At 38.1% G+C, this 27,618-nt stretch overlaps 3 protein-coding genes across 6 annotated transcripts; 2 read left to right on the top strand and 1 right to left on the bottom strand.

Moving 5' to 3' along the window:
* Window positions 1-4,910: 4,910 nt before the first annotated feature.
* LOC108325631 (MATH domain and coiled-coil domain-containing protein At3g58270) lies at window positions 4,911-7,152 on the top strand. The gene is made up of 4 exons (XM_052875291.1): window positions 4,911-5,098; window positions 5,205-5,350; window positions 5,583-5,737; window positions 5,996-7,152. Exons 2-4 carry the CDS (start codon window positions 5,229-5,231, stop codon window positions 6,805-6,807), a joined length of 1,089 nt encoding a protein of 362 aa, XP_052731251.1. The 5' UTR covers window positions 4,911-5,098; window positions 5,205-5,228; the 3' UTR covers window positions 6,808-7,152.
* A 3,499-nt stretch (window positions 7,153-10,651) lies between these two features.
* On the top strand, window positions 10,652-12,927 carry LOC108326505 (uncharacterized). Of its 3 annotated transcripts, none has more exons than XM_017560049.2 (4): window positions 10,652-10,948; window positions 11,349-11,455; window positions 11,880-11,998; window positions 12,711-12,927. In XM_017560049.2, exons 1-4 carry the CDS (start codon window positions 10,720-10,722, stop codon window positions 12,802-12,804), a joined length of 549 nt encoding a protein of 182 aa, XP_017415538.1. In that variant the 5' UTR covers window positions 10,652-10,719; the 3' UTR covers window positions 12,805-12,927. The 3 variants fall into 3 exon arrangements, with proteins under 3 accessions (XP_017415538.1, XP_017415539.1, XP_017415540.1); XM_017560050.2 differs by having other exon boundaries at window positions 10,653-10,948; window positions 11,352-11,455; XM_017560051.2 differs by having other exon boundaries at window positions 10,655-10,948; window positions 11,373-11,455.
* Window positions 12,928-13,267: 340 nt separating this feature from the next.
* LOC108326503 (uncharacterized) lies at window positions 13,268-17,305 on the bottom strand. Of its 2 annotated transcripts, none has more exons than XM_017560048.2 (5): window positions 16,871-17,305; window positions 15,787-15,945; window positions 14,652-14,733; window positions 14,349-14,494; window positions 13,268-13,322 (listed from the first exon to the last, which is right to left on the bottom strand). In XM_017560048.2, the coding sequence occupies exons 1-4, from the start codon at window positions 17,186-17,188 to the stop codon at window positions 14,349-14,351; spliced, it is 705 nt and encodes a 234-aa protein (XP_017415537.1). In that variant the 5' UTR covers window positions 17,189-17,305; the 3' UTR covers window positions 13,268-13,322. The 2 variants fall into 2 exon arrangements, with proteins under 2 accessions (XP_017415537.1, XP_017415536.1); XM_017560047.2 differs by having other exon boundaries at window positions 13,268-13,634; window positions 16,871-17,304.
* Window positions 17,306-27,618: the final 10,313 nt, after the last annotated feature.

The following is a 27,618-nucleotide window of genomic DNA, read 5'->3' as shown; positions in this document are numbered from 1 at the left end:
TATCACAAATAGAAAATTAAGTATCATAAAAAGTATTTATTAAGTGTTTTTCTATATCAGCAGGATATTGTTAACTTACAAAGTCAACTTTTATTTTAGTAAATTACTTTTATTGATACCACACATTTATTTACTTAATTTTTCATAACAAAACTTGGGTACATTTACTTTGTAGAATTATATTGTATTTTACACATAGTAATTAACTTTATTCGTGAAAACTTTATAACTAAGTTTGACAAGATTTCAACATTTCTGAAAATATATTAAATTTTAAAACAATTAAAATAAGAAAAACTAAGTTAAAATTTAAGTCAACTATACTTTAGCCTAAATATAATTTTTCACATCAATATGAATATAACTGTACCTGGTTGCACAATGAGAATAAAAATGACAATTCGCATAAATTTAAAAAAAATGGTTATAGTCGGGAAAATTATATTTCAAAATCCGTTAAATAAATTGAATATATACGAAAAAAATTGTGACAAAAAATTAATTTCATGATTTTTTTTCTGTTATAATATATATTGAATAAGTTTAGTTCTAAGGTTAGGTAGAAAGATTTTTTATACATGTTTCTTATTTCTACAGACAAACAAGGAGACAAAAAATAAATGAAGCAAGTGCATGGAAAATAGTATTTGGATAACTTTGAAAAAGACAACGGAGGGCACATCAATTTATATTCATCAATTTATTGTTACATGAAACGTCTGATAGCATAATTTAATAACATTTTTATTCTTATAATACTTGAAGAATTAATTAGCACAACTGAAATGTAATTACGAATGTTGAAGGACATGGGTGTTGTTAAGTAGTTTTCTTTTAACATTTAAAGTTGAATATGCTAATTTTAAAATTTCAGATAACCTAATTTTAAATGATGTTATATTACCAAAGACATTAGAAATAAAATAAATTCATGGATTTTATCATATTTCTTTTCATTATATTAATGTTTTTTATTTTCAATTTTATTATCTGCATGTAAACTTATGAAACCCATTCGGATAAATTTGATTAGTTAATTTCACTTTTTATAAAGATTTATAAAGACTTTTTTTTAATCTTCAATCTATAGAGTATTCATCATTTAAATATTAATTCTTCCTAAAACGAGTAAGGTTGTAGAAAACAATTTATAGTTTAAATTATTCGTGAGCAAACAATAAATTAAGTATTTAATAAAATATAATTAACATATATCGTAAAATGTGTTATTTATACTTATTGGTTACGGGTATTTTGATAGGCCTAGGCCCATTGGTCCAAATATTTGTCAGCTTATGAAGTATTATTGTTAATCATGAGTTACGGTGATTAACCATCTTGTGTGATGTTGTACTAGTCGAATAGGGATGAATCAAGTATATCTCGACTTAGTAGTTTGATATGTATTTGACCAAGGACAAGTCCTATAGTGGTATGATGAGAGATACTTGATTTATACAGTACACCAGTACCCTAGGCCTTACATGTTAGATGTTAAAGGCTTGCAAAGAGTTTCAACGTATCAATTATTGTTAGTCGATCTTAAATTTTAAACTTGTCGATCATGATATTGGTACTCGTTAGTTATCTTGCAAAGAAAATTTGTATCCTTGAATATATAATTCTATAGGTATAATAACTCCCAGTCTCAAGAAGTGCAACTATGAACATGTTGTAATGATGAAGTATCATATATGATGTGGTAAGGGAGATGAATAGGCGTGAGAATGACGTTTTGCACAATAAATGATGCAATGCCTATAAGGGATAGAGTTGCAACTTTTAATCTTCAATCTCCAAAGTACTCGTCCTCCTCCTAAATGCTTGTTCTCTCGGATAAGGGTGTACTTGTAGAAAATGCTCAAGTTAGTTTATAACGTGTCAAGAAACAATAAATGTGGTAATTAATAAAACATAATTAACATACCTTATAAGATGTGTTATTTATAGTTACTATTTATGAATATTTTCTTGGATTGGCCTATGTCCATTAACCCAAATACTTCTTAGCTTATGAATTATCATTGTTAACCATGAGTTATAGTAATTAAGTGCCTTGTGTAAAATTGTATTGATGAATCAAGAACACGTGGATTTAGTAGACTGACATGGATACAATCAATGATAAGTCTTTTATACTGATATATCTTATAGGTACTCGATCATAGTGCAAAAATATTATTTTATAATAATTTTTCAATTTGGCTTTATTATTTTAAATATTTTTGTTGGTGTGAAAACAATAAATAATAAATAGTATAGTATTATTATAACATCATCACCGTCAATTTGATACAAAAATTAAATTAATTCATATTTAAATAAAATATATATATATATATATTATATAAATTGAAATAGAAAATAGTATAATTTATTATATAATATTTAAAATATATAATAAATAAATAAATATTTATCTATAATATTTATAACATCTAATTACATTTTGTTATGTAGATTTGTAAAGAAGAAAGAAGGAGACTAGTATCCCTCTCATGAAGAAGAAAGATATATTTCAAAGTTAATTTTACTAGTTTTCCTTACTTTGAATTGGAAGCGGAAGATGCACTTAGAAAAAATGCGTTTGAAGTTGGAATATGGAGAATGCATATATGCACATAGTCAACAAAATCTTTATAAGTTGCAACTTTGACCTTGCAATTATTAAATTTATTTAATTAACATTTAATTTTAATTATGGAAAGTCGTACCTGAATATGTTTGAATAATTAGGAATTAAAAGAATTTGATCTAATTGCTTTCATTTAAAATTAATTACATTCCATATTGCATGCAAATTAATTGCATAATAGATACCATTATGGAAACACCAAAAATGCTATGAGGCAAAACCCTAACATGTGTCATGTGAAATAAATAAAATCAACAAGTCACTTTTTTCTCTACAAATATATTTTAAAAAATAAGTTATATAAATTTAAAGACTAAAATTTGGTTTGTATATATTATCTGTATTTCAACTGTTTAAAAATGTTCTTAATGATTTAAAAAGGTTTTAAGAAAGTTACTTTATATTTACTTTAAATTTAAATATAATAAAAAAAAGTGGTAAGAGAATATTGTGATGCAAATAGTTTTAATAAAACACACAGATATGTATATATTAATATATATATATATATATATATATATATATATATATATATATATATATATATATATATATATATATATATATATAAACTAAAAAAGTTAAGTTTAATTGCATTTAACTTTATATAGTTATTTTTATTTGATGTCATTGCCAAATAAATATTAAAAAATTTAGTTTGAAAATTTAATTATTATTTAAGTTCATGTAAATTTATAGAATTTTATCAAAAAAATAAATTTAAAAATTATTTTAAATTTTATAGGTTAATTATTTTTCAATTTTAATCCATACTAACTTTATTAAAATTAAATCAAGATACTTTTATATTTTTTATATTACCTAATTAATGTAATCTTTTTATCACATTAATGAAATCCACTACCAATATTATTTTTTCACTTTTCTTTTGAACTTTCTCTTTTTTATCTAAATTCAAAGAACCCCCCATCTTTAATTACTCTCTTTCATCCAAATCCAAGAAAAAGATGTGAAATAAAATAGTAGCATCACTTGATTTGATATATGTAGGTGAAAGAGAAACGTACCAGTGAAATGTTGACTGAATCATATACAGAAAATGATTGGTGTTTTAGAAATTAAGTTATAAACTTGCCTGCAGTTGAAAGGTCAAGCAGCTAACATCTATGGTCCAAAATCTTCTACTTATATTATTCAATACATATAGTTTGTAACAGTACAGTCTTTGACTTGGTTTTAAAATTGCTTAATGCTTGAGCCACACGCATAATTAACTTAATAAACCTTTTCTTGAGATCAGATTATGACTTCCTGAAAGCAATGGAACTGCTATTTAATAACATTACATTCTCTACTATGATTCATTGTGGGAGATTTAAAACTATGTTCAACTATTTTTAAAGGAGAGATAAGCATTAACTATGTTCAAGTATTTTTAAAGGAAGAGATAACATTGGAAGACCATTGTTCTAAGCAATCTCTTAGTGGTTTTTACACGTTTTTTTAATCTTTATATGACATTGATAGCTACTCAATAATAAGATGAAATAATATGATTAAATAAATTTTACCAGAGCTTTAATTAATGAGAAACTTCTAATATCCATCATCACTGGATGAAATGAAGTGGTACACATATATACATAACTCTTTTACTTTATTTTGTTATTCACTAATTTCATATTTAAATTTTTGAGTCAATTCTCTTCTTTACGGTCAACGTTAATCAATTGCTACATTTTTTATTTTAGTTTAGAGAATAAATTATTTTTACGTTTATTTAAAAAATTTAACTTTAACGTATTTATTTGACATGAATTTTAATTTTATATTTAGTTAATTTATTTCAATTTTACTATATAAAGATAAATTTATGACACAATAAAACTAACCCTCAATTTTTATGCGGGACGAACCTATTCCATGCAAGATAGGCCAATCCAAGTCAAACCTAAAGGGATGGATGAATCTATTTTGTCATCCTATTTCAAAATATATTGATACTGACATATTAAAAAAAAATATTTTTTAAAACATCAATATCAAAGTTTAATAAATTTTTGAAGACACATTATGTAGAGAAAAAAAATTACTCAGATAATCTAAATTACTTGTTGTAATCAACCTCAAAAAATTAAATGTTGGGGAATGTTATTTCCTTGAACTTTCATAAGCGTAGCTTTGTGCCTCATAAAGTTGTGGCCTACTCCAGTTAAGTTTCCTTTAATTGTTTGCTGTTTGAAATTTCTACACATTAAAAATGCCAGTTTGATGATTCCTTACACCAAACCACCCTATTTGCATTTGACTTGACTATATTTTATAGCTTCTTTGCCTTTCATTTTCTCTCTCTTGCTCATCTTTCTCCAAAAAGCATTCTCTCTCTTTCTCTTTTACTATTTCTTTGTTATCTTTCTCTCAAAGTCATAACAAGCATTCATGATTACAAGCCTTTGATCTCCTTCTCTTCTCAGCACCAGCACAACCTCTTACAGGATCTTTGTGAGTATATAAACTTTTGGGGTATATGTATGTGTATATATGTACGTATGTTCTTGCTATTTTGTTTGTATCTTGTAATATTGATTTCTTTCGTTTGTAATTACAGCCAGCACCAGATGAACATACCGGAATGGTGAATGAATTGAGCAGAAGTGTTGATTTCGAGAAGTTCTCATGGAAAATTGAGGATTTCTCTAAACAAAATATCATGAAACTGCGCTCCAAGCCTTTCAAAATCCGTGGCTGTACATGGTACGTGAAGATGATAAACTTTAGACTGCTTCAGATTTGTGTTCTTTTCATAACCACATTACATAGGCTCAACAAATTGAAAACAAGCACTGAATAATCGCCAACAGCTAAAAGTTCCTTAACTGAACCTTATCCTTCACTTTATTTCATTGCTGTGATGAGAGAAAGATAATCAAGACCCTTGTTTTGGAGAGTTTCTATGAATCAACCATGGGTTTTCATGATATCACAGGAGGATCCTTGTGCATCCATTGAGGAGTGATGTCAACCATTTTTCAGTGTATTTGATGGTTGCTGATTCTTTACCTCCGTACGGATGGACCAGACACACGGTTTTCAAGCTGGTTCTGATCAACCAAGTGGACAACAGCAAAACAATTGAAAAAGGTACTTAAAAGTTTTCGAATTATGTGAGACTTTCTTTTGGAACAGCTTAACCAGACATAAAGACGAGGCTATAATACATAAGTGAAAACAAATTTCACTTCACAGTTTGATTTTGTAAGGTTAATTTAAGGTTAAAATCCATGTTTTAGTATATGATATAAGAGATAAGACAAAGTCAACTTATGATATATAACTTAATGCAGATTTTACCTTATAAGCCAATTTTGTGATATGTTGAATGATTCTTGTGATTTTCAGAGACCAAACAGAAGTTCAATGGAGGACATCGTTGCTGGGGTTCATTTTTCGTGAATCTAAGTGATTTCTACAACCATAACAAAGGATATCTTGTGAAGAACAGCTGCATCATTGAGGCACACATCTGCCTCTCGGATTTAGCACCCAATATTCAGGTTCACCCAAATTGTTCTCCATATCATGACTCTTCTTCATCAGGTGGTCAAGCAACAGAAACATCCTCGGATAGGGACAGCATTAGTCCGAGAACCTCAGGATCTAGTGCAGCAGAAGGGGAAACTCAAAAGGGTTGTTCAAACAGTTTGACACTGAGAGAACTCATAGATTTGAAGAGTTTAGCAGGAGAAGGAGAAGCCTTCATTCCACTTCTGGAAGAGGCTTGCACATGGCATCCAAACCTTATACAGTGCCAGAAGGAGAGAACTCGCGGATTCAGACAATGGGCATTCACATCATTAGGCCAAGTTCTTCACTTTCTCAAGACCAAAAGGGTTAAAGATATGAGTGAAGAAGACATAAAGCATCTTCGTGATTTGTGGAAGGAACTTGTGAAATCTTCAGGGTTTGATTTGGAATGGCTGGAACCATATGTTGAATCAGCATTGGGTTTGAAAGCTTACATGGAAAAAGCAAAGCGGTTGAAGAAAGTGAAGGACACAGTGGTTGGTTTGGAGATCAAGATGAAGAGACTGAGAGGGGAACTTGCTGCTGCTGAAAGATTGTTTGAGGTTTCAAGAAGAGAGTTATCAGAAGTAAGAAGAGGTTTCAATGAGATGGATATGAACTCTACAATTGGATATGCTATGTTTTAGTGCAAACTGTTTGATGTGTATATGATTCTGGTGAACTAGTTTTTGATGAGGCTCAGACCATGCACAAAGTTTACAGTTCTAGATTAGTACAAATTATGTTGGAATAATATTAGTGCCTTTTTTTTATTATTATTACATTCAAAAATAATTTCTTATTTTCTTTATTTTATAGTTATTGGGTTCATAATTAGGATCATTTTTTTATTGTATTTTCTTGATGTAATTAGTGGTTTATAGAATAGATATATATATATTTAGTGGAAGATTTTGAAAAGAAAGAAAGAGAGGGATGCACTTAGTGTTTTATGGGTGCAAAGAGAAGAGAAGAAAAACATATCTGCCCAAATATCACATGCGTATCTCTAATGCATGGAAAATGATTTTTTAACCACTTTTTTTCACAAGAATTTACAACTTTTTTTCACAACAGTTTACAGGAGAGTTTGTAATTGATTTATTTTAAATATACGACCAATAAAATAATACAAATAATTTATTGTCAAAATATTATTAAAAAAATTGTTAAATGGTTCCTAATTTATTTCGGTGCAAGAATTTTAATTTTTAAAATTCACAATGAGTATTAGATTAAGATTTATGTTTAATTTCTCTTACATTTACATTTGCATTTGAATTTGAATGTAATTATGTTTTCTCTCTTATAAAACAATTTTGATATATTGAATTTTGAGAAAAAATTCTTTACACTTTAAATCTTAACTTAATTTCTAAGAGTTAAATTGTTCATAATTTATTTTGGTGAAATATATAATCGTATTTTTCTTCTACAAGTTATTTGTCTCCTAAGTCTTTTCGTATGCTGTCATTGTTTACTTTGCATTTGAGTCATTATCTTGTTATTTATTGTCTTAACGAGATTGTTTTGTCCTTATTCTATTCATGAACGTCAACTTTCGCATTTATATATAATTACGTCAACTAAATTAGTATTCAGGTTTTATTTTTCTAAAATCATTAAACAACTTTAAACAAGTTAAATTTTTCACGTTAATTCATTATTGATTTGTTTAAAAAAATAAATTTTAATTTATTTCTATCTTTTATCATTGATATAATTAAATATAAATAATAAGAGGTAACTATTATATTTAAAAAAAAATCTTTTAGAATTTACTTTTGGTAAAATTTACATCTTTAAACAGTAGAGCAACAATTTACTATCTATATCTACGATCCCAAATAATTTACTTTTTCTTTGTTACTGATATAAATTATTGACACCGTTAATTCTTTCAAGACACAAATATTTATCACATATATGAATAATGAAGGGTTACATATGTTCGGTCCTCTATTTTGTTTTGTTAAATTTAATTTTGGTTTTTGTATTTTAAATGTTAATTAATTAATTTTCAATTTTAAAAATATATAAATAACCTTTTTATAGAAAATCGCAATTAAATTTTATTATTATAATATTGTTAATATTTTATTGAACTTTTGTTATCAATTTTCTTTAAAAGAATTTACAATGGCTGTTTTTTTTTTAACTTTTCTTTTAATTTTAAAATTCTCAAAGAATATTGAAATCTAATACAAAATATTTTAGTATAGTGAATAAATTTAACTATAAAAAAAATTAACATAGCATCACATATCACATACTATCTAGCATTATAATAAACTTTTTAATTATTCACGAAATTTTTTTATCACGAATAAATTGGTTGGTAAAACAAGATTTAATAATGAACATAATTCATCACTAAAATTAGTTGATAAATTAGAATTTATATTATTCACGAAAATATTTTTTGAATAAATATTCATCGATAAAATTTATAGGTAATCTAAATTTGATATTAAATGCATAGTTTTCCATCATTAAAATGGTACTATATTTTCTGTTTTGAACTTTGATCATTTGATAAAATATATCGACAATTAAATTTTGTGTCCATCGATAAAATAAAATTTTGATTATGAATAAAAAAATCCATCAAATAATTAGGTGTCAAATTTCCTATGAATACGACGAAATATATTTATGAATTAATGAGAGATGTGTGAAAAAAAAAAGTAAAAGAAGGTTGAAGAGAAGAAGATAAAGGAGGAGGAAGAGAAAGAGAGGAGTAAGAGACAATGCAACGGTGAAGCGGCAACAACAACGCAGCGGCAATGATGACAAGAGTGTGAAGGTGATAGTAGAACGACAACAAATAAAGGTGGTGATGATAGCTAAGATTTATCAAGAAACATTTTACGAACGAAATTTTGGTTATGATAAATTATTAATAAAAATGACATTTTGTTTAACAAAAAGAAAGTTACCATTAATTTGAAATTGCAAAAAACACAAACAAATTTGTAAGACAAAATAATGAAATAAAAAATATATTGAAAATTTTCACATCTATAGGATAAACTTCTATGGTGTAAACCTCGTCTTAAAATTTATATAGTGTAAAATTGAGTTAAGCATATAATATAAAATTCTTACAAAATCTCTCCTATTAAGACACTAACACACAAAAAATTTTAACTTAGGTTATTTTAGTCTTTGACATTTGTTAAATGTACGACATCATCGTAGGAGACGCTAAATTGACGTATGTTGTTTTTGAACTGACGTCAATTAACATCTGTTTACAACAGACGTTAATTGACATTATGTGGTAAGAACAATACACCTCAATTTATGGGTTTTTTTTTTAAAAAAAAATTATCAATATTTTCTTCCATTGAAACCATGAAAAATCAATATACAACACAATAATACACCACAAAAATTTCCAGAATGAAGGTGAGAGAGTAGACAGGTGCCACTATGAGGATGATGAGATAAACTCACACAATAACAGTTTGAAAATCGCCGCTATAATTGTCCTAAAACGCACTCAAGAACTGCATCAAAAACCAATGAAAACGCATTTTAATCGGTGAAAATGAAAAACAATGATTTCAAAAGTAATATAATCAGTGCAAAATTATTTTAAACGGTGCAAAGTGAAAGAAAACTTACCTGAACGTTAATGGCGAACGGAAGAAAGCAGAGGAAGAAGTTGAACATAGTGATAGAGAAAACACGTAAATGGTGCTCGAATTCTGGAGTAGATGAAAATGCAGGGTATTTGACTTCGTCCCCCTTTCCAGCTGACATTTAAGTGCTCTAAGACTTCGGCCCTTTCCTAGTCGACGTCTAACTGATAAAAAATAATAATATTAATGTTCAAAATGAGGTAATTTCACACATTTTTAACGTATGTGGGAAGGGGATCGACGTTTAAGTGGCAAAAAAATTAATATTAACGTCTAAATGAAGTAATTTTGCACTTTTTTTATATATGTGGGGGAGGGAGCCGATGTTTAAGTTGCAATTAGACCTTGGGAGAGCCAACATATATACCTTATTTCACGTTGAAATCCATTTAACCAACTTCTATAATAATATTTTATTTACATTAAAAGTATTTTTTAAGTTGAATTTATTATTAAACGCGTGATGTAAAATTTATTATTGTTGTCATAAATATATAGTGTTACAATATACTCTTGGATATATAAATACTTAAATGTAAGATAAACAAATTTACATATCATAAATAAGTATAAATCTCTCTTTTTCATTTACAAATCGTTTTTATATCATTAAATTATTCTTAAAAAAATATTTTTTTATTTCAATAATAGAAGTGAATTATGAACATTTTTGCATGAAGGCAATGGTAGCATTGATGTAAAAGGTTTACACGTATTGACCTGTCATGCAAACATGGACTCTTGAGCTGCCAAGTCTCAAACATTTGCATGAGGAAAACGACACAAAAAACTCAAAAGAAGCGAAAGTGTGAGGGGGCAAAACCGTGAGAATAAGATGGTGTAGATGATATAGAATTAATTATAAATTGTGATAGAAGGGTTGAACTGATACTGATAAACTGAGTAAACGCCATGGAAGAAAGTGGAGTAACAGAACAACGAAGGATGAGGATGAAGGTGATGGTCGGTGTAGATGAGAGTGATGGAAGCTTCTATGCTCTGAAGTGGGCCATTGATAACCTCTTCACTGCCATGGCTACTGTCGGAGAAGCAACTGAGGAGAATGAGGGCATGGTGATTCTTGTTCATGTTGAACCTAAAGTTCAAAACTTTGTTTACCCAGTTGGACCTGGTGGAGCTGGTTAATTTCATTCCCTATAATCACCTCTTCTTTTGGAAGATTAATTTTCAGATTAAAATTAGGTTAAAATGTCTTTTTAATAAGAATTTCAAATCTGTGTATTTATTCTCTGATAATTATTTATGTTCTGACTTTTACTCTTTCAAGTATTTATTAATTTACCTTTGATTTCTTAAAAAATAACACTTTTTTATATTTTATCCATGTTGCTGTGTTTCTGTTTGTTTTTGTTTATGTTATAATGTTGTTTTATGTTGTCATGTTGGTGTTTTTAGGTGATTCTAAAAGTAAATAGGATAGCAATTAAGAAAAATATATATATTAGATTTCAAATGCAAAAGAATAAAAAATATGTATGTGTTTTTGTGGTAAAAATATATGATTTTTATGGTGGCTTCAGCAGCATTTTATCCTGCAAATGTAGTGGTGGATTCAGTGAAGAAAGCACAAGAAGAAAAATCAGCATCTGTTCTATCAAGGGCATTGAAAATGTGTCATGATAAGCTGGTAATTGTCTCATTACCTTGCCAAAAACTCATCTTTTATACTAATTATTGATTAGTATAAGCAGAAAGTTGTTGAGTAAAGATATTATTATATAAACAGAAATTTGGTATGTTTTTTTAAAAATAAACATTTTTTATATAAATTTACTCAAACATATTAAAAATCATAATGAGTTTTTGTTTTCTAAAGAAATTAAACAAATAAACCGATTTTGAGTTCTAACAAGAATATAAATTATCCGTAAAATGTTTATAGAGATTAGATTGTGATTAGCATTATTGAGATAGTAAAAAGATTGCATTGAATTTGATTGAAACATAAGTTTTTTATTCTATTTTGATCTCTCAACTTTAGAAAAAGTTTGTCTAAATCAACATAGAATATTAGAGAATAAATATTCCATGAATGAGTGATGAAAATGCAGGTGAAAGCAGAAAGCATGATTCTGAATGGAGATCCAAGGGAGATGATCTGTGAAGCAGCAGAACAAATGCAAGTTAATCTTCTTGTTTTGGGGAGTCGTGGCCTTGGTGCCCTCAAAAGGTTTGTGTTACTGCCCTTGCGAATACATTTTTTAGGTTAAAATAAAGTTTTCATCTCTTATTTATATGTTACATTTTTTTAGTTTAAAAATATTTTTTTGCAGTTTTCTTGATAGACCAAACTGGTACTTTTGTCAATTTTCTTCATTTTTTTATACTGGGAATGGTGCTGTTAATTTTGACTTATGTGACATGTGTTGTAATTTATTATTGCTTTTGGATCAAATTAGTATGATATTGTAAAATAATAATCAATTTGATCTAAAAGAAAAGCTTTGAAAAATCAAGGTGGTACTTGTTTAGTGTAAGACTTCTCACTGAAATTTAAAATATCAATTATTACTATCTATATTTATCATTTCATTTATTTAAGTTTATTCATAGATTAATTTCACTTTACTCGTTTTGCGAATATCCTAATATTACATGACAAGAATAATAAATTACTACTGAGGCACAGTAATTTCAATAGTTAATTTTCTCATATTTGACTGAAATTAATTACTCTATTAATTTATTTTGTCAAAATATTCCATTTTTTTTCTCACGAATTTGATAAGAGTGCTACATCTGCATTAAATGTTGGATGGTAACTTAACACACTGAAACTTCATAATTAATGAAACAACAATAATAATAATAATAATAATATTGTTTAATTTGATTTTCTTTGGAAGATTGATGATTCTATGTATGTATACATTTGGTTGCAGGACACTTCTTGGAAGTGTGAGTGACTACTGTGCACATCATGCACGGACACCTATCCTTATTGTGAAACCTCCAGAGCAAAACAAAAAGCAGTAACCCTACTTTCCAGTTTCTTCTGCATTTGTTTGATGATGAATAGAAATGTATTTAATGTTCTTTTTCTCTAAAAACATCTTTTAAGTTTATCTGCATTAAAATAATTTAAATGGTGCTCCTTTATTTTTGTACTAAAATATTTAAATGGTTCCCAAATATCATACCGTTGAAGATGAATGAAGGACTAAATTTGGATTTGCCATGAAAGCTTACACTAACCAACCAAAAATGTTCTGAAGTCTTTATGGGACTTTATACTCATTTTTGTCTTCCTGGGACTTTATACTCATCTTTTAAACTAGAGAATAAATAACTATTCTTGCAATATTGCAACTTGATATAAGAAGAAAATGAAGTATACAACCTAATTCAATGCTGACATCTAGGAACAATCTTTTGTCTTGTGCAAGAGTCAATGTAATAAATCACCTCATATTAAAATGATGATGTTGAACAAAAATCCTTGCCGAATCACACAACTAGATTCCATAGCGGAATTGCCTCGAGAGCACATGCTGCTGTCATTCACAATAGTCAAAGCAAATATCAGAAAAGATAGGTTTGATGGGTCCATTGAAACCAATTTTCTCGTAATAATCTAAAACGACCCAAAACTGTGCCTCTTACAAGAAATCGAGACAAATGGAAAATATATTGGAGAGCAATCTCAAATTCAAATACACTTGTTCCCTAGAGGCTAATATCAATCCACGGAAACGTTGATATTTTATCAAAATTTCTGGCAGAATAACTTCGATGTCCTTGTAGTGGCAAACAAGATCATCCAATCAACCCAACGTCATAATAAATGCAACCGCATCTTCATACACCTACATCATATTCCAACTATCATTTTCAAATTGGAAAATCCCGAATCGACCACAATTTATTCTATACTCATTTTCATACGCACATTCCTTATAGAATATAATTTATTCTACACTCACTTTCATAAGCACATTAACATATGGGATGAAATTGAGTTTCTGACCAGCTGTAGGGGGTAAAATGTGCTTCAAAAATTGGCCAAATTTTGTAACTTCTTTCAAATTTGGTTTTAACCCTTAAAAAAATTATTTTATTTCGTCCCTTTAATTTGGAGAAGTAAACTATACTTCTGATCCTTTAAAGTGATTCTTGTGACGGTTTATAACTGTCATTAAATGTTAATTATATAAGTTTATAACTACTTTCACTTTCACGACTGAGTGGAGAACTTTAAAAATGAGATAGATAAAAATAAAAATTTTGAAAGAGAGGAACCAAATTAGGAAAATTTTAAAACATATACCCAAAGTTATTTTAGTTCCTTTATTGTAAATGTTTGTTTGGTTCTTGTACTTTCTAAAATGTAATGGATTTCGTCCCCGTTCAAGGCAATGAAGTCAAGAATGAAATCTTCAAAATCACCGCTTTTAAAATAAAGGAACTAAAATTAACTTTGACCAAATTTTCAGAGACTGAGAACACATTTTATCCTAATCTTTACACAGACATGTAATTAGAGACATGAAAGGCAAGGCAACCAAAGGAAAAGTATGTACCTATTTTTCCCACCCTCCTAGTCTCGTTTCAGGGTCATAGTTAGAGAACAACCGAAACTCATTTCCAAGTTTGCCGGAATGCTGAGGCCTAAATCCACAAGGATACAGGCCCAAGATCTCTGCTGCCCTTTCTTTCTGCACTTCCCCTACAAAAGTGTAATACAAAAATTACAATACCCAACAACGGATATAGTTATATTTCATAGTAATTCTTCAGACTGATCATCTCGTCATAAACATTACAAGTAAATTATCATTTTTAGAGAAATGATAAAAGCACAATATGATAAAATTCATTGATACCTGTCAGCAGAAGCACAAATGACTCTCCAGGTTGTATGAGCAGACGAATCGTTTCAGCAACTTTCTCCAAGCACTCTTGGCTCTACTATCAAATAATTAATTACGTCAAGAAAATCATTAGTTATGTCACTATGTTTTAAGGTGGAAGTATTGTATACTGTCAGTCTCAGCCTCACACTTGATGTCTTTTCTATCCCCACACCCCAACCCCTTCCCCCAAAGGAACAAAAATTTCATTACAAACTGAATAACAAAGGCTCACCAGTTCCTAGATTTTGGAACCATTTGGATGAACTTCTTAGAAGAGATTATTCGGGGATTACGATACTGGTTCATGACTGAATTTTTTTTATCTGTGGTCAAGCTATTCACCCAAACGAATCTTTAGGCAGTAATCTAAATTTTTCTCTTTATATTAAGATGGAATGACAAAAGATTTGTCATGTCTTGAATAACACTAGATTTTCTTATAATCTTGTGGGTTCCTCTTCTGGTAACAAGTACAAATACAAAAGTCTGTTACGCAAAAATAAAGCAGACTGGTGATTCATTGCCAGAAGCTGTGAATACACAAAACAGGCTTTAAATTAGTTCACAGTGAGATATAGAAACCTATGTATCCATGAAAAATGCAATTCAACTCATTGAAAAGAGATGTTAAGTAATGCACCACACAGCACAGCCTTTGGTTTGTCCAACACGGCATAATTTTCTAGAAAGCAAAATAAAAAATTAGCTGCATATTGATTTCTACTTGCAATCAAACGTACAGGGGAGAGAGGAATATCTGCTTCATACCACAGTACTGTTATTGCTTTTAATCAGGAAATGATGGGGAAAAGGTATATAAGAGATGGAGGAATCCAAGTTAAGAGATGTAAGCAATAGTTTTGTAATAAATAAATCTTAGTTGACTAGGAATGTTTTAACTTAATTATGCTACACAGTTCAAACTCTTGCACACTAAAGTTACAAAAATCATTTTTCACAAGAAAAAGACATGATGATCAATTTATCCTCAGCCAATCAAACCATTTATAGTTTTCTGTGAAGTACAAAACAATTGACAGAAATGGAAGCAAAAGGTACAGAAGACGCCAATTTACAAGGTAAATCGTCAGCAATTAATTCTCACCAAGTAAGGAGGATCTGCAACTACAACTTTGCAGGAATGTTTCAATTCTGATGGTATTTCATCAGGAAGATTGTAGTCATAAAATGTGTAATCACTTCCATATTGCTGAAAACGTTTGTCGTACTCAAGAAGTTGCACAGTAGCATTAGGATTCATTTGCTGAAGATTGAAGAAAAGAAAAAGAGAATGTTAGAACAAAAGCAAATCCAATGGAGTTGAATTTTCATACAATATCTATAACATTGTCAACTACTTAAAAACTAGAAAACACTCTAAATATGAACTTTAAAAGTATTATAAAAAAAATTGTCGTGCATGAATTTGACAAATGTATGATAGTATGAACAAGTAAAAAAAAAAAATTTACTGTCAGTGTATTCTAATTGAACTCATTAGGTAATACTAATTACTGAAAATGAGGCCTACTTCATCTCTTTACCTTTCTCAAATGAGCTTAATTTTCATAGACTATTAGCGTAAAGATTTGTACTCTGTCAACAAATTAGAAAACATCAAAAGTATTACTTATTAAATAATTATCATAAAAGTTCACAAATTTATGATAAATAGCAATAATTGATTCAATGCATTCTAAATGAACTACTTTCACCTATAAGGATTTGAAATTGTAAACATTTTCTACACTGAGACTTTATATTACAAATTAAGCCAAGACCACAACAAACATCATACAATCTTTTGGGTAATCATATTATTGTTTCAAAATATCCAGACTTGGCACATGAGTAATCTTCTCGGAAAAATCTCACTGACTATCTCCAGAAGAGTCTTCCTTCCTTCAGTTATATTTTTTTTTCACACAACAATCAAACTCGATCATGAGATCAAGCTTAAAGAATCTAAGTTAATTTCAACTGGAACCAACTAAACTTGGTCTAAGCAAATTTCATACATAATCCAGGTAAGACGATGCTCAATAACTTTTCAACCATCATGAAAATTTCATACCAAAATCGTGAACAGTAATCCCAACCACTCTCACTCAAACAAAAAGGTAAATACAATTTACTAATTAAAAGAAAAATAAAAATCAAATTACAATAGCAGAGGAGCCGCAACAAACCTTGAGATAAACATAGAGAGTAGGGCAAGCAATGCAGGCAACGCGAGCGTGTACGCCACCGCAGAGAGTGAGAACTTCCTCGGCCACGGTTTTCGCTGTTTCTGGAGTGTACCAGAACTGGCTCAAATTCCAATTCTCGGACACGAGAGAAACCTCAGATCCTCCTCCGGCGTCGGAGTGATGCTGCTGCTCGGCGAGGAATTCTTTGAGAGCGGCGAGAGTGTGGGAGCTGAGAGAGGGTTCGTCGTCATCGGAGGGCACCGAAGAATCAGTGATTCCGGTCACCGAGTTAGGGTTCAGTTGGAGTTGGTCCGCCATTGCTCTAAGCTGGTGTGGGAGGAAGAGTTGGCGAAGATGTTGGTATGGATTCGAATACAAGCTAATATATTCCGGGTTCGGGTCTCAAATCATCGGATCCAAACCGAACCAACATGAACCTAAGGAATGGTAGCGAATGTAATTGGATTTAAGCGAACCTAGCCGAGTTATTTTTTTATTTTTAACTTCATGAACATATTTATTTAATTATTATTATATTTAAATATAAAATTTCTTTGTAAAATTATATTTGAAAGTTAAAATTGTATTAAATATTAAAATATAATGTTTAATAGAGTTGAATAAAATTATTTAAAGAAATTAAGTAATGAATGAAATTTACTATATTATATATATAATAATCTCGAATTATTAATAGGTTCGTGGAAAGTAATATTTATAATAATAATAGTAATTAAATTAGTTGACAGTTATGGATGCATATAATTGCCTTCATTAACGTTGGTATATGTTTCGGACGTGTAGGGTTGTGCGGTTCTAAACCTTCCAGTTCTCCTTCGATCTTGTCTCAGCGGCGGATCTTCTTCCCAAGCTTTGACTTTCTTCTTGATCCGGAGGGGTGGAGACCTACAAAAGATTCTCCGATGCCAAAGTCAGTTTCAGAGCAATGGCTTTTCTCAAGGGATAGCAATAAATGTGCATTCAATCTAACTTATCTACCACTCACCGTGAACCTGTATTTATAGTTTTCGCTATGGGCTTTGGGATTAGTGAAAGGTTAATCATGGCCCAATCAGCCCAATAGCTCCTAATTCCTACTTACCTCTAAACCAGGTCAATTTACTTGAGCCACAGTGATTAGTGATTTGGCCGGTCAGTGTGATATGGGCGTCCGCCCAAGTGATACGGGCGTTCGTCTTTCCTATGGACGACTCGGGCACTACATTGGGCGGACGATCCTCTACGCGGTCGCCCGACACTTCGTTGGGCGGACGATCTTCTATGCGGTCGCCCGGCACTTCGTTGGGCGGACGATCTTCTATGCGGTCGCCCGGCACTTCGTTGGGCGGACGATCTTCTATGCGGTCGCCCGGCACTTCGTTGGGTGGACGATATTCTATGCGGTCGCCCGGCACTTCGTTGGGCGGGCGATCTTCTATGCGGTCGCCCGGCACTTCGTTGGGCGGACGATCTTCTATGCGGTCGCCCGACACTTCGTTGGGCGGACGATCTTCTATGCGGTCGCCCGGCACTTCGTGATACCAAACGTTCGTCTCTCGGCGTCATCCTGTAGAACAGTTTTTGTGAGCATGGAGAGTGCGGCGCTGTCTCGTGGTGATGGAATTCCTTGTAAGTTCTTCAAAGTTTCTCTTAGAGACAGGGGTTCTACCCAGGTGGTCGGCATAGGCATCGGGACGGTCGGACGACCTCATTAGTGGGCGTCCATACGTGCGACGCCGGACATTAGCTGGTGTAGGAGAGTTTGTACGGTCTAGGTTCAATCCGTACCTACTTGGGCGGACAAGACTTGGGCGGTCGAGCATTCGTCTGTGGCGGGTGTGACATGGGCGTCCTTTGGGCGGCGTCCGTCGCCTCACGGGCGTCCTTCGTACGGCGCCCGGCTCTCCCTGGTACACAAGCCCCCCAAGTCCTAGTGCACGTAGTGAACGTAGGATTTTGGATACGGCGCGCTTTGGGTCAGGAACCCGCAATTGGGCTTTATCCAGTGGGCTTTTCGAATTTGGATTTTAGGCGGGAAAACACGTGGCGCGTTCCCATTGACGGAAGGTCAAGCGTCGCCAAATCCGGAGCGTTGGTCGTGCTAAATCTAGACGGCCAGGATACACCCAACGGTTACTAACCTTTTCCTATAAATAGCAGATTAGATGAGGTCATTTTTCACTTATTTTCATTACTCAAAGAGTTCAAGATTCTTTTTCCCTCAGGTAATAAATGGCATCTGTTTCCATTGAGTCAGGTTCTGGGTTTTCGGGCGGAGTCCGGGAGGGGTCTGCGCGGGGCGACAGCGGCGATTCTCCTAGCTCGGTTTCTTCTTATTTTTTGGAGGAGGCGGTTGGGTCTTCCGGGGGGGGCCCTGAGTCACCGGTCTTAACCAACGACCGTATCTTCCACGGCGTGGCACTGTTCCTGCATAAAGGCGGTATTCGCGTAGTCGGGTCGCCCTTCGAGCCGGATGGTCAAGGGACGGTGGTATCTGAGTTGGCACCCGTCGTTCCCAGCCGGTATGCTTCCTGCTATGCTTATCGCAAGGAGTTAGAATGGAGAGTCTGCCATACCCATATCGTCCGGGATGTGGAGGATTCGAAGTTAATTCGTGCCGGGGTGACCTTATTAAACGAAAGGGTCTTTCATGATGGGCGGTCTAGTCCATATGATTTCTTCTTCATGTACGTGACCTTCTTCACCCATCTTTTTATCCGGGTGCCCTTTACTGAATTTCAAACGGCCATTCTTCGAGAAGTTAATGTGGCTCCCACGCAGCTTCATCCCAATTCATGGGCGGCTGTGCAGGCGTTCACGGCGATGTGTTCGGCAGTAGGTGTCACTCCCACCATCCCGGTCTTCTTTTATTATTTCGCAGTCCGCCCTTCTCCTTCTGGCGGTTGGGTATCGTTTAGGTCGGTGCGGGACAGGACCCTTTTCCGCCCCTTCTCCGACTCCTTCAAAAATTTTAAGCAACATTATTTTAAGATAATCGTCGACAAAGCCGGCCTCCACGAGTTTTCCGATGGTGAAGGGAGGCCGTTGTTCCCCTTCTATTGGACGAGAGACCCTCGGCGCATAAGGGCGAATTCTATCGGGGATTTGACAGCACGCGACCTAGAGGCCGTGCGTACCATTAACACCCTCCCCCGCCGGATCTCCGCCCGTCACTTAGTTGAATGCCTTAGTCTTGAGGATTGTGGACCAAAGGCGTTCGGTATGGTCTTGTCACATTAGGTGTGCTCGTTTTTCGCATACTGACGTTAATTTTTCTGAATTTCTTTGTTTTTTGCAGAACTAATGACGACTCCGGGCCCCCGCAAATCCAACTTCCTCACCATCAGAAAGAAATCCGTGGCCAGCTCGTCAACTGCCCGGCCAACCAGCGTTCCGCAAGTGCCGCGCCCGCCTCCTGCCGGCGCTTCGACTGGACGGGTCCCCCCTACTGATAAGGCCGGGGGTTCAGGCGTGAAGGTTTCGGGTTCTAGCCTCCCACCTGAATTGGCGGCCGTTCAGGTAGGTCCAACCTCTGGGGCGGCCATGACTTCCGCGGATCCTACTCGAAAGAGAAGAGATCCTACTGCTGAGGGACGCAAAGACAAAGAGGGTTCTTCGTCTCGGTCAGCTTCAAAGAAGGCCCGGAAGGACAAGGGCAAAGAGAAGGATCGGGAGAGGGTATTGGCCGTCCCTCTACCTGGCGGAGTTTTCAGCCCGGATTTCAGCATGAGCGACCGGACAAAATTCCACATGAGCTCTTCTCAACGGGCGCTCATTGAACCCCTCTCCGAGCTGGAGCTAACCAACGCCATGCTAGAGATGTCTACCCGGACGTCCGCTCTAGCGTGGTATCTGAGGAACTTTGCTGACCGCCCTGGAGTGGCGGAGGTCCGGGCCGAGCTTGACAGGGAGAAGAAAAACGCAGCCTCCCTTCAGGTGACTTTGGAAGAGATGGTCCTCAACCAAGATGAATATGATAAGAGGATCGAGCAGCTGGAGGCCGACCTAGAGAAAACCAAAAGGGAGTCCGCCGAAAGGTTGGCAGCCGCCCGGATCGAGCAGGAGCGCTTGGCGGAAGAGAGTCGCCAGAAAATCGATCTGCTGGAGGCGGAGGTAACCCGCGTAAAGGAGGCCGAATCGTGCCGGGCCAAGGCTAATGAGGAACTCACTCTTGAAGTGGCTAAGGCCAAGGAGCAAATTGCCGAGTTGGAGTCCACCATCTTGTTTGAACATGAGGAGGGCTTCAACAAAGCCCTTCGTCAAGTGACTCTTCTGGCAGGCGTTCAGGATCCCTTTGCTCTTGGCGTGGATATAGAGAAGGACGTTTTTAACGGCGTCCTTGTGGATTTGAATGTCGCCGAGGAGAACGAGCCGACTGCGGAGGCCGCCGGCGGGGGCAAGAATTAGGATTTCTCTTTGAATTTTTTGGACGTGTATCTTTCGACAGTCCGTCCAACGTCTGGGGTTGTCCAGCTGTTGGCCGGGCGGTCTTTTTGTAAATCTTGGCGCCTTTCTGCGCAAATGATTAATACACATCTTTCTAATTTTGCATGTCTTTTTATGCGGCTTTACTCTTGTCAAGTTTTAATAATGGGCCAGCCGGGTGGGGATTGCTCTTGCTTTTCCCGGGCGGACGGCCCTTCGCTTTGATGCCCGGCCAAGCTGAGAGTAGTTCTCTTTGGAACACTCTTTTTCATCAGCTTGGTCTTACTGGGATGGGCGGCCCTTCGCTTTGATGCCCGGCCAAGCTGAGAGTAGTTCTCGTTGGAACACTTTTTCATCAGCTTGGTCTTACTGGGATGGGCGGCCCTTCGCTTTGATGCCCGGCCAAGCTGAGAGTAGTTCTCTTTGGAACACTCTTTTTCACCAGCTTGGTCTTACTGGGATGGGCGGCCCTTCGCTTTGATGCCCGGCCAAGCTGAGAGTAGTTCTCTTTGGAACACTCTTTTTCACCAGCTTGGTCTTACTGGGATGGGCGGCCCTTCGCTTTGATGCCCGGCCAAGCCGAGAGTAGTTCTCTTTGGAACACTCTTTTTCACCAGCTTGGTCTTACTGGGATGGGCGGCCCTTCGCTTTGATGCCCGGCCAAGCTGAGAGTAGTTCTCTTTGGAACACTCTTTTTCACCAGCTTGGTCTTACTGGGATGGGCGGCCCTTCGCTTTGATGCCCGGCCAAGCTGAGAGTAGTTCTCTTTGGAACACTTTTAGAAATCTACAAAATGAAGTTAGTCTCATAGGAGAAAAATGGACATCTTGATTCATTAATCATGGGGGTGTAATACATCGATTCATTAACTGAAGTAAAACTTTAAGTGCGTGGCGTTCCAGGTGTTGGGGATCGGATGTCCGCTCATGCGTTGTAGCCTGTAAGCCCCGTTTCCCAAGGTCTCCCCTACGCGGAACGGCCCTTCCCACTTTGCTGCAAACTTTCCGTGCGCTGGGTTTCGGCGGGCGTCCCCTGCTTTTCTCCATACTAGATCCCCCTCCTGGAAGCTTCTTGGCCGGACCTTGGAGTTGTACTTTCTTTCAACCATGCGCTTGCAGGCTTCGGCCCTCAATGCGGCGCGGTCTCGTCGTTCATCCAGGGAGTCCAATTCGATCCTCAGCTCTTGGTCGTTGAGGTTCAGGTCATCGACTCGACGCCTAAGGGACGGCTCCCCCAGTTCGACTGGTAACATGGCGTCAGTGCCATAGGTTAAGTTGAAAGGTATTTCACCAGTGGTTCCATGGGGCGTGCATCTGTATGCCCATAGGACCTCGGGTAACTCGTCCACCCACGCTCCCTACTTTTCTCCTAGTCGTCGTTTAAGCTCCGAGACTATGGTCTTATTCATTGCTTCCGCTTGCCCATTCGTCTGGGGGTGTTCGACCGAGCTGGTGACGTGCTTAATCCCCAACCTTTTGAAGAATTCGGCCAGTTTCTTGTCAATGAACTGTCGGCCGTTATCTGTGATGATCGACCGAGGGAGGCCGAAACGACATACCAATTTCCAGCAAAACTTCTGGACTTGGGCGGCTGTAATGGTTGCCAGGGGCTCGGCTTCTACCCATTTCGTGAAGTAATCCACTGCCACCAGGAGGAACTTCTTCTGCGCCTGTCCCAAGGGGAACGGTCCAACGATATCCATACCCCATTGGGCAAACGGCCACGGGGATGCCATTGAGTGGAGGGCGTGTGGCGGTAGGTGGGAGTTGTTGGAGTGCTCTTGGCAGCGAACGCATTTTTGGACGAACGTTCATGTGTCGGCTTCCACAGTAGGCCAGTAATATCCGGCTCTCAGTATCCGGGCTTTTAATGCTCGCCATCCTGTGTGAAGACCGCAAATGCCATTATGGAGTTCGTCCATAACGTAAAGTGCCTCTGCCTCTCCCAAGCATTTAAGGAGAGGGGAGGAGAATCCTCTGCGATACAGGTCGTCTCCCACCTCGAGATATCGGGCGACCTTCTTAGCCTTCCTTGGTCCTACCGTCCGCCCTTCATCCTGGCGGGTCATGATTTCTCGGATTTCCGCTCTCCAATCTTTTCCTCCGTCGGACACCGCTGAACATTCAACTGAAGGCTGGAGTAGAACCTGCCTCACGACAGTGGTTAACTGCCCCTTCTCCTTTCCCGAACTAAGCTTGGACAATATGTCCGCCCGTGCGTTTTGTTCCCTGGGAATGTGTTGTATGTCCAACTTATCAAATGCTTTCGCGAGGTCCGTTGCTCGCTGGAAGTATCTTAATAAACGCTCCTCGCGAACTTGGAAGTTGCCATTCATCTGTCCCACAACCAGCTCTGAGTCCGTCCGGCAGGTGATTCTTCTGGCTCCCATGTCTTTCGCCAGCTCGAGACCGGCCACTAAGGCCTCATACTCGGCCTGATTGTTGGATACCTTGAATTTGAAGATCAAGGAATGCTCCAGTAAGAATCCGTTGGGGCCCTCGAGTACGATGCCGGCCCCGCTGACCGATCAACCGGACGCTCCGTCCACATACAAACTCCACTCGTCCTGACTGGACGGTGGTAACTCGGCCGCGAAATCTGCTAAGTGTTGGCCCTTGACCGATCCTCTCGGTTCATATCACAAACCGAACTCTGAAAGCTCAACCGCCCAGGCGACCATCCGTCCGGCCAAGTTCGGCTTCCTTAGGATCTTGGAGATAGGGAAATCGGTCCTGACTATCACCTGATGGCTTTGGAAGTAAGGCCGGAGCCTTCGGGAGGCGTGCAGCAAAGCTAAGGCCACCTTCTCTACCCGTTGGTATCGGGTTTCGGCGTCGAGGAGCGTGCGACTCACAAAATAAATTAACCTCGACTGAGGCCGTTCTTGCATTAGCACGGCACTAATGGCCGTCTCTGACACTCCTAGGAAGATGTGCAGATCTCCTCCTGGGACTGGGCGATTCATGACCGGCGGGTTAACAAGGATTGTTTTTACGTCCTGAAACGCTTGTTCGCATTCGTCGTCCCAGGTCGGGCCGCCCCCTTTTTTCAATTTTCGGAGGACCGGCCTCATCCTATCCGCCAGGTTGGGGATAAAGCGTGACAAAGCGGTGAGGCGTCCGACCAGTCTTTGGATCTCTTTCAGAGTGGTCGGGCTTGGCATTTGCAGTATCGCTTCGCACTTGTCCGGGTTGGCCTCGATCCCCCGGGATGTTAACATGAAGCGCAAGAACTTTCCGGCCGCTACCCCAAATGTACATTTGGCGGGGTTTAGGCGCATGCCGAACTTCCTAACTTGTCGGAACACCTCCTCAAGGTCTCTGAGGTGTCCCTCTCCATCCGCGGACCGGACGACCATGTCATCGACGTATACGTCCATGCACCGACCTATCTGGTCTCGGAAAATCCTGTCCATCAGGCGCTGATACGTCGCCCCGGCATTCTTCAGGCCGAACGGCATGACTTCGTAACAGAAGTTGGACTTCTCCGTTATGAACGCCGTCTTCTCGACGTCCGGCCCATACATGGGTATCTGGTTGTACCCGGAATATGCATCTAGGAAGCTTAGTACCCGATGCCCAGAAGCGCCGTCCACTAGGGCGTCTATACTGGGTAGGGGGTGCGAATCTTTCGGGCAGGCTTTGTTCAGGTCCGTGTAGTCTGTGCACATGCGCCACTTTCCATTGGCCTTTTTTACCATGACCACGTTAGCCAGCCACGTGGTGTACGTGACTTCCCGAACAAAACCAGCCTTCTTCAGCTTTCCTACTTCCTCCTCGACAGCTTGCCGTTTTTCCTCGCCCATTCTTCTCTTTTTCTGCGCGACTGGGCGGGCGTTCTGGAAAAGGGAGAGCTTGTGGCACATCACCGCGGGATGGATGCCCGGCATATTCGCTGCCGTCCACGCAAATAGATCCTGGTTCTTCCATAGTAGTGCCCTTAGCTCCTTTTCCACTTCAGGGTTCAGCCCCTTGGCGATGAGGGTGGTTTGAGCGGGTTCCCCTCCTATCAGGATGGGTTGGGTTTCTCCAATGGGCTCCAGCCGGTCCTCGGTATTCGTCCTCGGGTCGAGGTCTGCCATGGCAACCTCGGAGCCGGCCGCCCTTCTTTTCACAGGCCGAGCGTGCAGTTTTAACCCCGCTGCGTAGCATTCTCGGGCCGTCTTTTGGTCCGCCCTAACCGTGCAAATAGCTCCCTTTTCGGAGGGATACTTCACTGTGAGGTGAGGGGTAGAGACAATTGCCCCAAACGCGTTTAGGCACGGTCTTCCGACCAGCACGTTGTACGACGTGTTGGCCTCTATCAGCAGGTACCGGACCCTCTTCTCCTCGCTGGAGCGTCCGGTTCCCAACCTTGTTCTCAATTCCACGTATCCCCTAGTGTCGACCCTTTCTCCCGCGAAGCCCACTATCTGCCCACCGTAAGGGACGATGAGGTCCTCCGAGATATCCATCTGCAGGAAGGTCTTCCAATAGAGGATGTTGACCGAGCTTCCTTGGTCAACCAGAACCTTACTGATCCCATACCGCGCTATCTCCGCCGTTATGACCATCGGGTCGTCCTGGTCAGGATCTGGGGCGTGAAAGTCCTCGTCCGAAAAGGTGATGGGTGGCATGGAGCGGCGTGGCTTGTCCACTAAATGCACGGATTGGAGGGCCCAAACATGTCGCTTACGGGCGGAGGAAGACGATCCTCCTCCCGCGAATCCTCCGGAAATAGTGTTGATATGTCCCCTCAAGGGACGTCCACGGCTGCGGCTTCGACTTCGGCTTGGTCGCCTCTCTGAGCGGGGTCGTTCCGCTCGCGCGCTCCTCGGTTTCTCCTTTCGGTACGTCGACCTTTGAGCAGGCCGTTCGGTTGATTGCGGCGGGCGCTCCTCACGTACGTATTTTTTAAGCTTTCCCGCCCGGATGAGCTCTTCTATCTTATCCCGGAGGGTCCAGCAATCCTCGGTGGTATGACCCATATTTTTATGGTACGCGCAGTGTTTGCTCCAATCAGCATTCTTCGGAGTCGGGTTCGCTTCCCGCTCCGGTATCAATTCCGCACTCAAGGCCTCTCGGAGAATTTTCTCCCTCGAGGCGTTCAGAGGTGTGTACTGTGGCATTCAGAGGTGTGTACTCTAGGACCAGACGTTTTTCCGGTGGACGAACCGGGCTTATTACCGTCCGCCTTTGCTTCCCTGGCTTCTTGATTTTCTCTTTTGTAGGAGAGCTTCATCTCCTCCACCCTTATCTCATCTGCAGCCCGTTCCCTCAACTCTTCCATCGTTTTGGGCGCTCGCCTGCATACGCTATCCTTAAACGGTCCCGGCTTTAGAGCCGACAGGATGTAGTGAAGGGCGAGCTCTGGGGTCAGGCTTTTCACGAGCCGGACCGTCTTCTGATATCGGTCCATGAATGATCGCAGCGCTTCGTCCTTCCCCTGTTTGAGAGCCATCAATTCGAATACGGTCAGGTCTTGGGTACTACTGGCCGCAAATTGTTTAATGAATAGTTGCTTTAAGCCGGTAAAGTTTTCTATTGAATTGGGGGGGAGGGTGTTAAACCATTCCAAAGCTTCTTCCTCTAGTGAGAGCGAGAACGCTCGGCACCAAATGGCGTCATTGCCCGTTCGGAACGCCATGGCGTTCGAGAACGTCTGGACATGGGACGCCGGATCTGTCGTCCCGTTATACATTTTGAAATGTGGAGCCATGAATTGCTCCGAGATTTGGACGTTCATTATGTTCTGGGTGAATGGAAGTAGTAAAGTGGATGAAGGCTCCGACTTGACTACCATCCGCCCGTCCTCGGCAGCGCTCTCCGCATGCACCGATTTAGCCTTGCTTTCTTCTGCCTCTGATCCGGAAGGCCTCCATGTCTTATCGCCCTCGGTATCTGGGGGCGGGCGTTCTCCTTCCACCCCCTTTCCTTTATCCTTCACTCGCTCTCCCCCGTCCATCCGCCCAATCTCCAGGGCTATCCGGGCTTCGCAGTCGGCCTTTACGGCCGCCATCTCTTCTTCGTGACGTTGCTGCATCTCGTCCATTTTTTGTTGTAGCATGCGCATCATCTCAGCGGGATCGTCCATGCTCATGTTTCTCGTGGTCACCATTGGGTTTTTTAAATCACACGGCCCCACGGTGGGCGCCAAATGTTTCGGATGTGTAGGGTTGTGCGGTTCTAAACCTTCCAGTTCTCCTTCGATCTTGTCTCAGCGGCGGATCTTCTTCCCAAGCTTTGACTTTCTTCTTGATCCGGAGGGGTGGAGACCTACAAAAGATTCTCCGATGCCAAAGTCAGTTTCAGAGCAATGGCTTTTCTCAAGGGATAGCAATAAAT

This window comes from Vigna angularis, chromosome 3 (assembly GCF_016808095.1).
Source record: "Vigna angularis cultivar LongXiaoDou No.4 chromosome 3, ASM1680809v1, whole genome shotgun sequence".
Classification (NCBI taxonomy): Eukaryota; Viridiplantae; Streptophyta; class Magnoliopsida; order Fabales; family Fabaceae; genus Vigna; species Vigna angularis.
The sequence above is the reverse complement of the archived record's forward strand: the minus strand, read 5'-3'. Positions and strand labels throughout refer to the sequence as shown.

Excerpts from the sequence above, each read along its gene's own strand:
- LOC108325631 (XM_052875291.1), top strand. The coding sequence starts at position 5,229 with ATGGTGAATGAATTGAGCAGAAGTGTTGATTTCGAGAAGTTCTCATGG. Across the intron at positions 5,351-5,582 it reads AAAATCCGTGGCTGTACATG|GAGGATCCTTGTGCATCCAT; the intron begins GTACGTGAAGAT and ends ATGATATCACAG. Across the intron at positions 5,738-5,995 it reads CAGCAAAACAATTGAAAAAG|AGACCAAACAGAAGTTCAAT; the intron begins GTACTTAAAAGT and ends TGTGATTTTCAG.
- LOC108326505 (XM_017560049.2), top strand. The coding sequence starts at position 10,720 with ATGGAAGAAAGTGGAGTAACAGAACAACGAAGGATGAGGATGAAGGTG. Across the intron at positions 10,949-11,348 it reads AGTTGGACCTGGTGGAGCTG|CAGCATTTTATCCTGCAAAT; the intron begins GTTAATTTCATT and ends TGGTGGCTTCAG. Across the intron at positions 11,999-12,710 it reads GGCCTTGGTGCCCTCAAAAG|GACACTTCTTGGAAGTGTGA; the intron begins GTTTGTGTTACT and ends ATTTGGTTGCAG.
- LOC108326503 (XM_017560048.2), bottom strand. The coding sequence starts at position 17,188 with ATGGCGGACCAACTCCAACTGAACCCTAACTCGGTGACCGGAATCACT. Across the intron at positions 15,946-16,870 it reads CTCTCTATGTTTATCTCAAG|CAAATGAATCCTAATGCTAC; the intron begins GTTTGTTGCGGC and ends TTCAATCTTCAG. Across the intron at positions 14,734-15,786 it reads TTGCAGATCCTCCTTACTTG|AGCCAAGAGTGCTTGGAGAA; the intron begins GTGAGAATTAAT and ends ATTTGATAGTAG.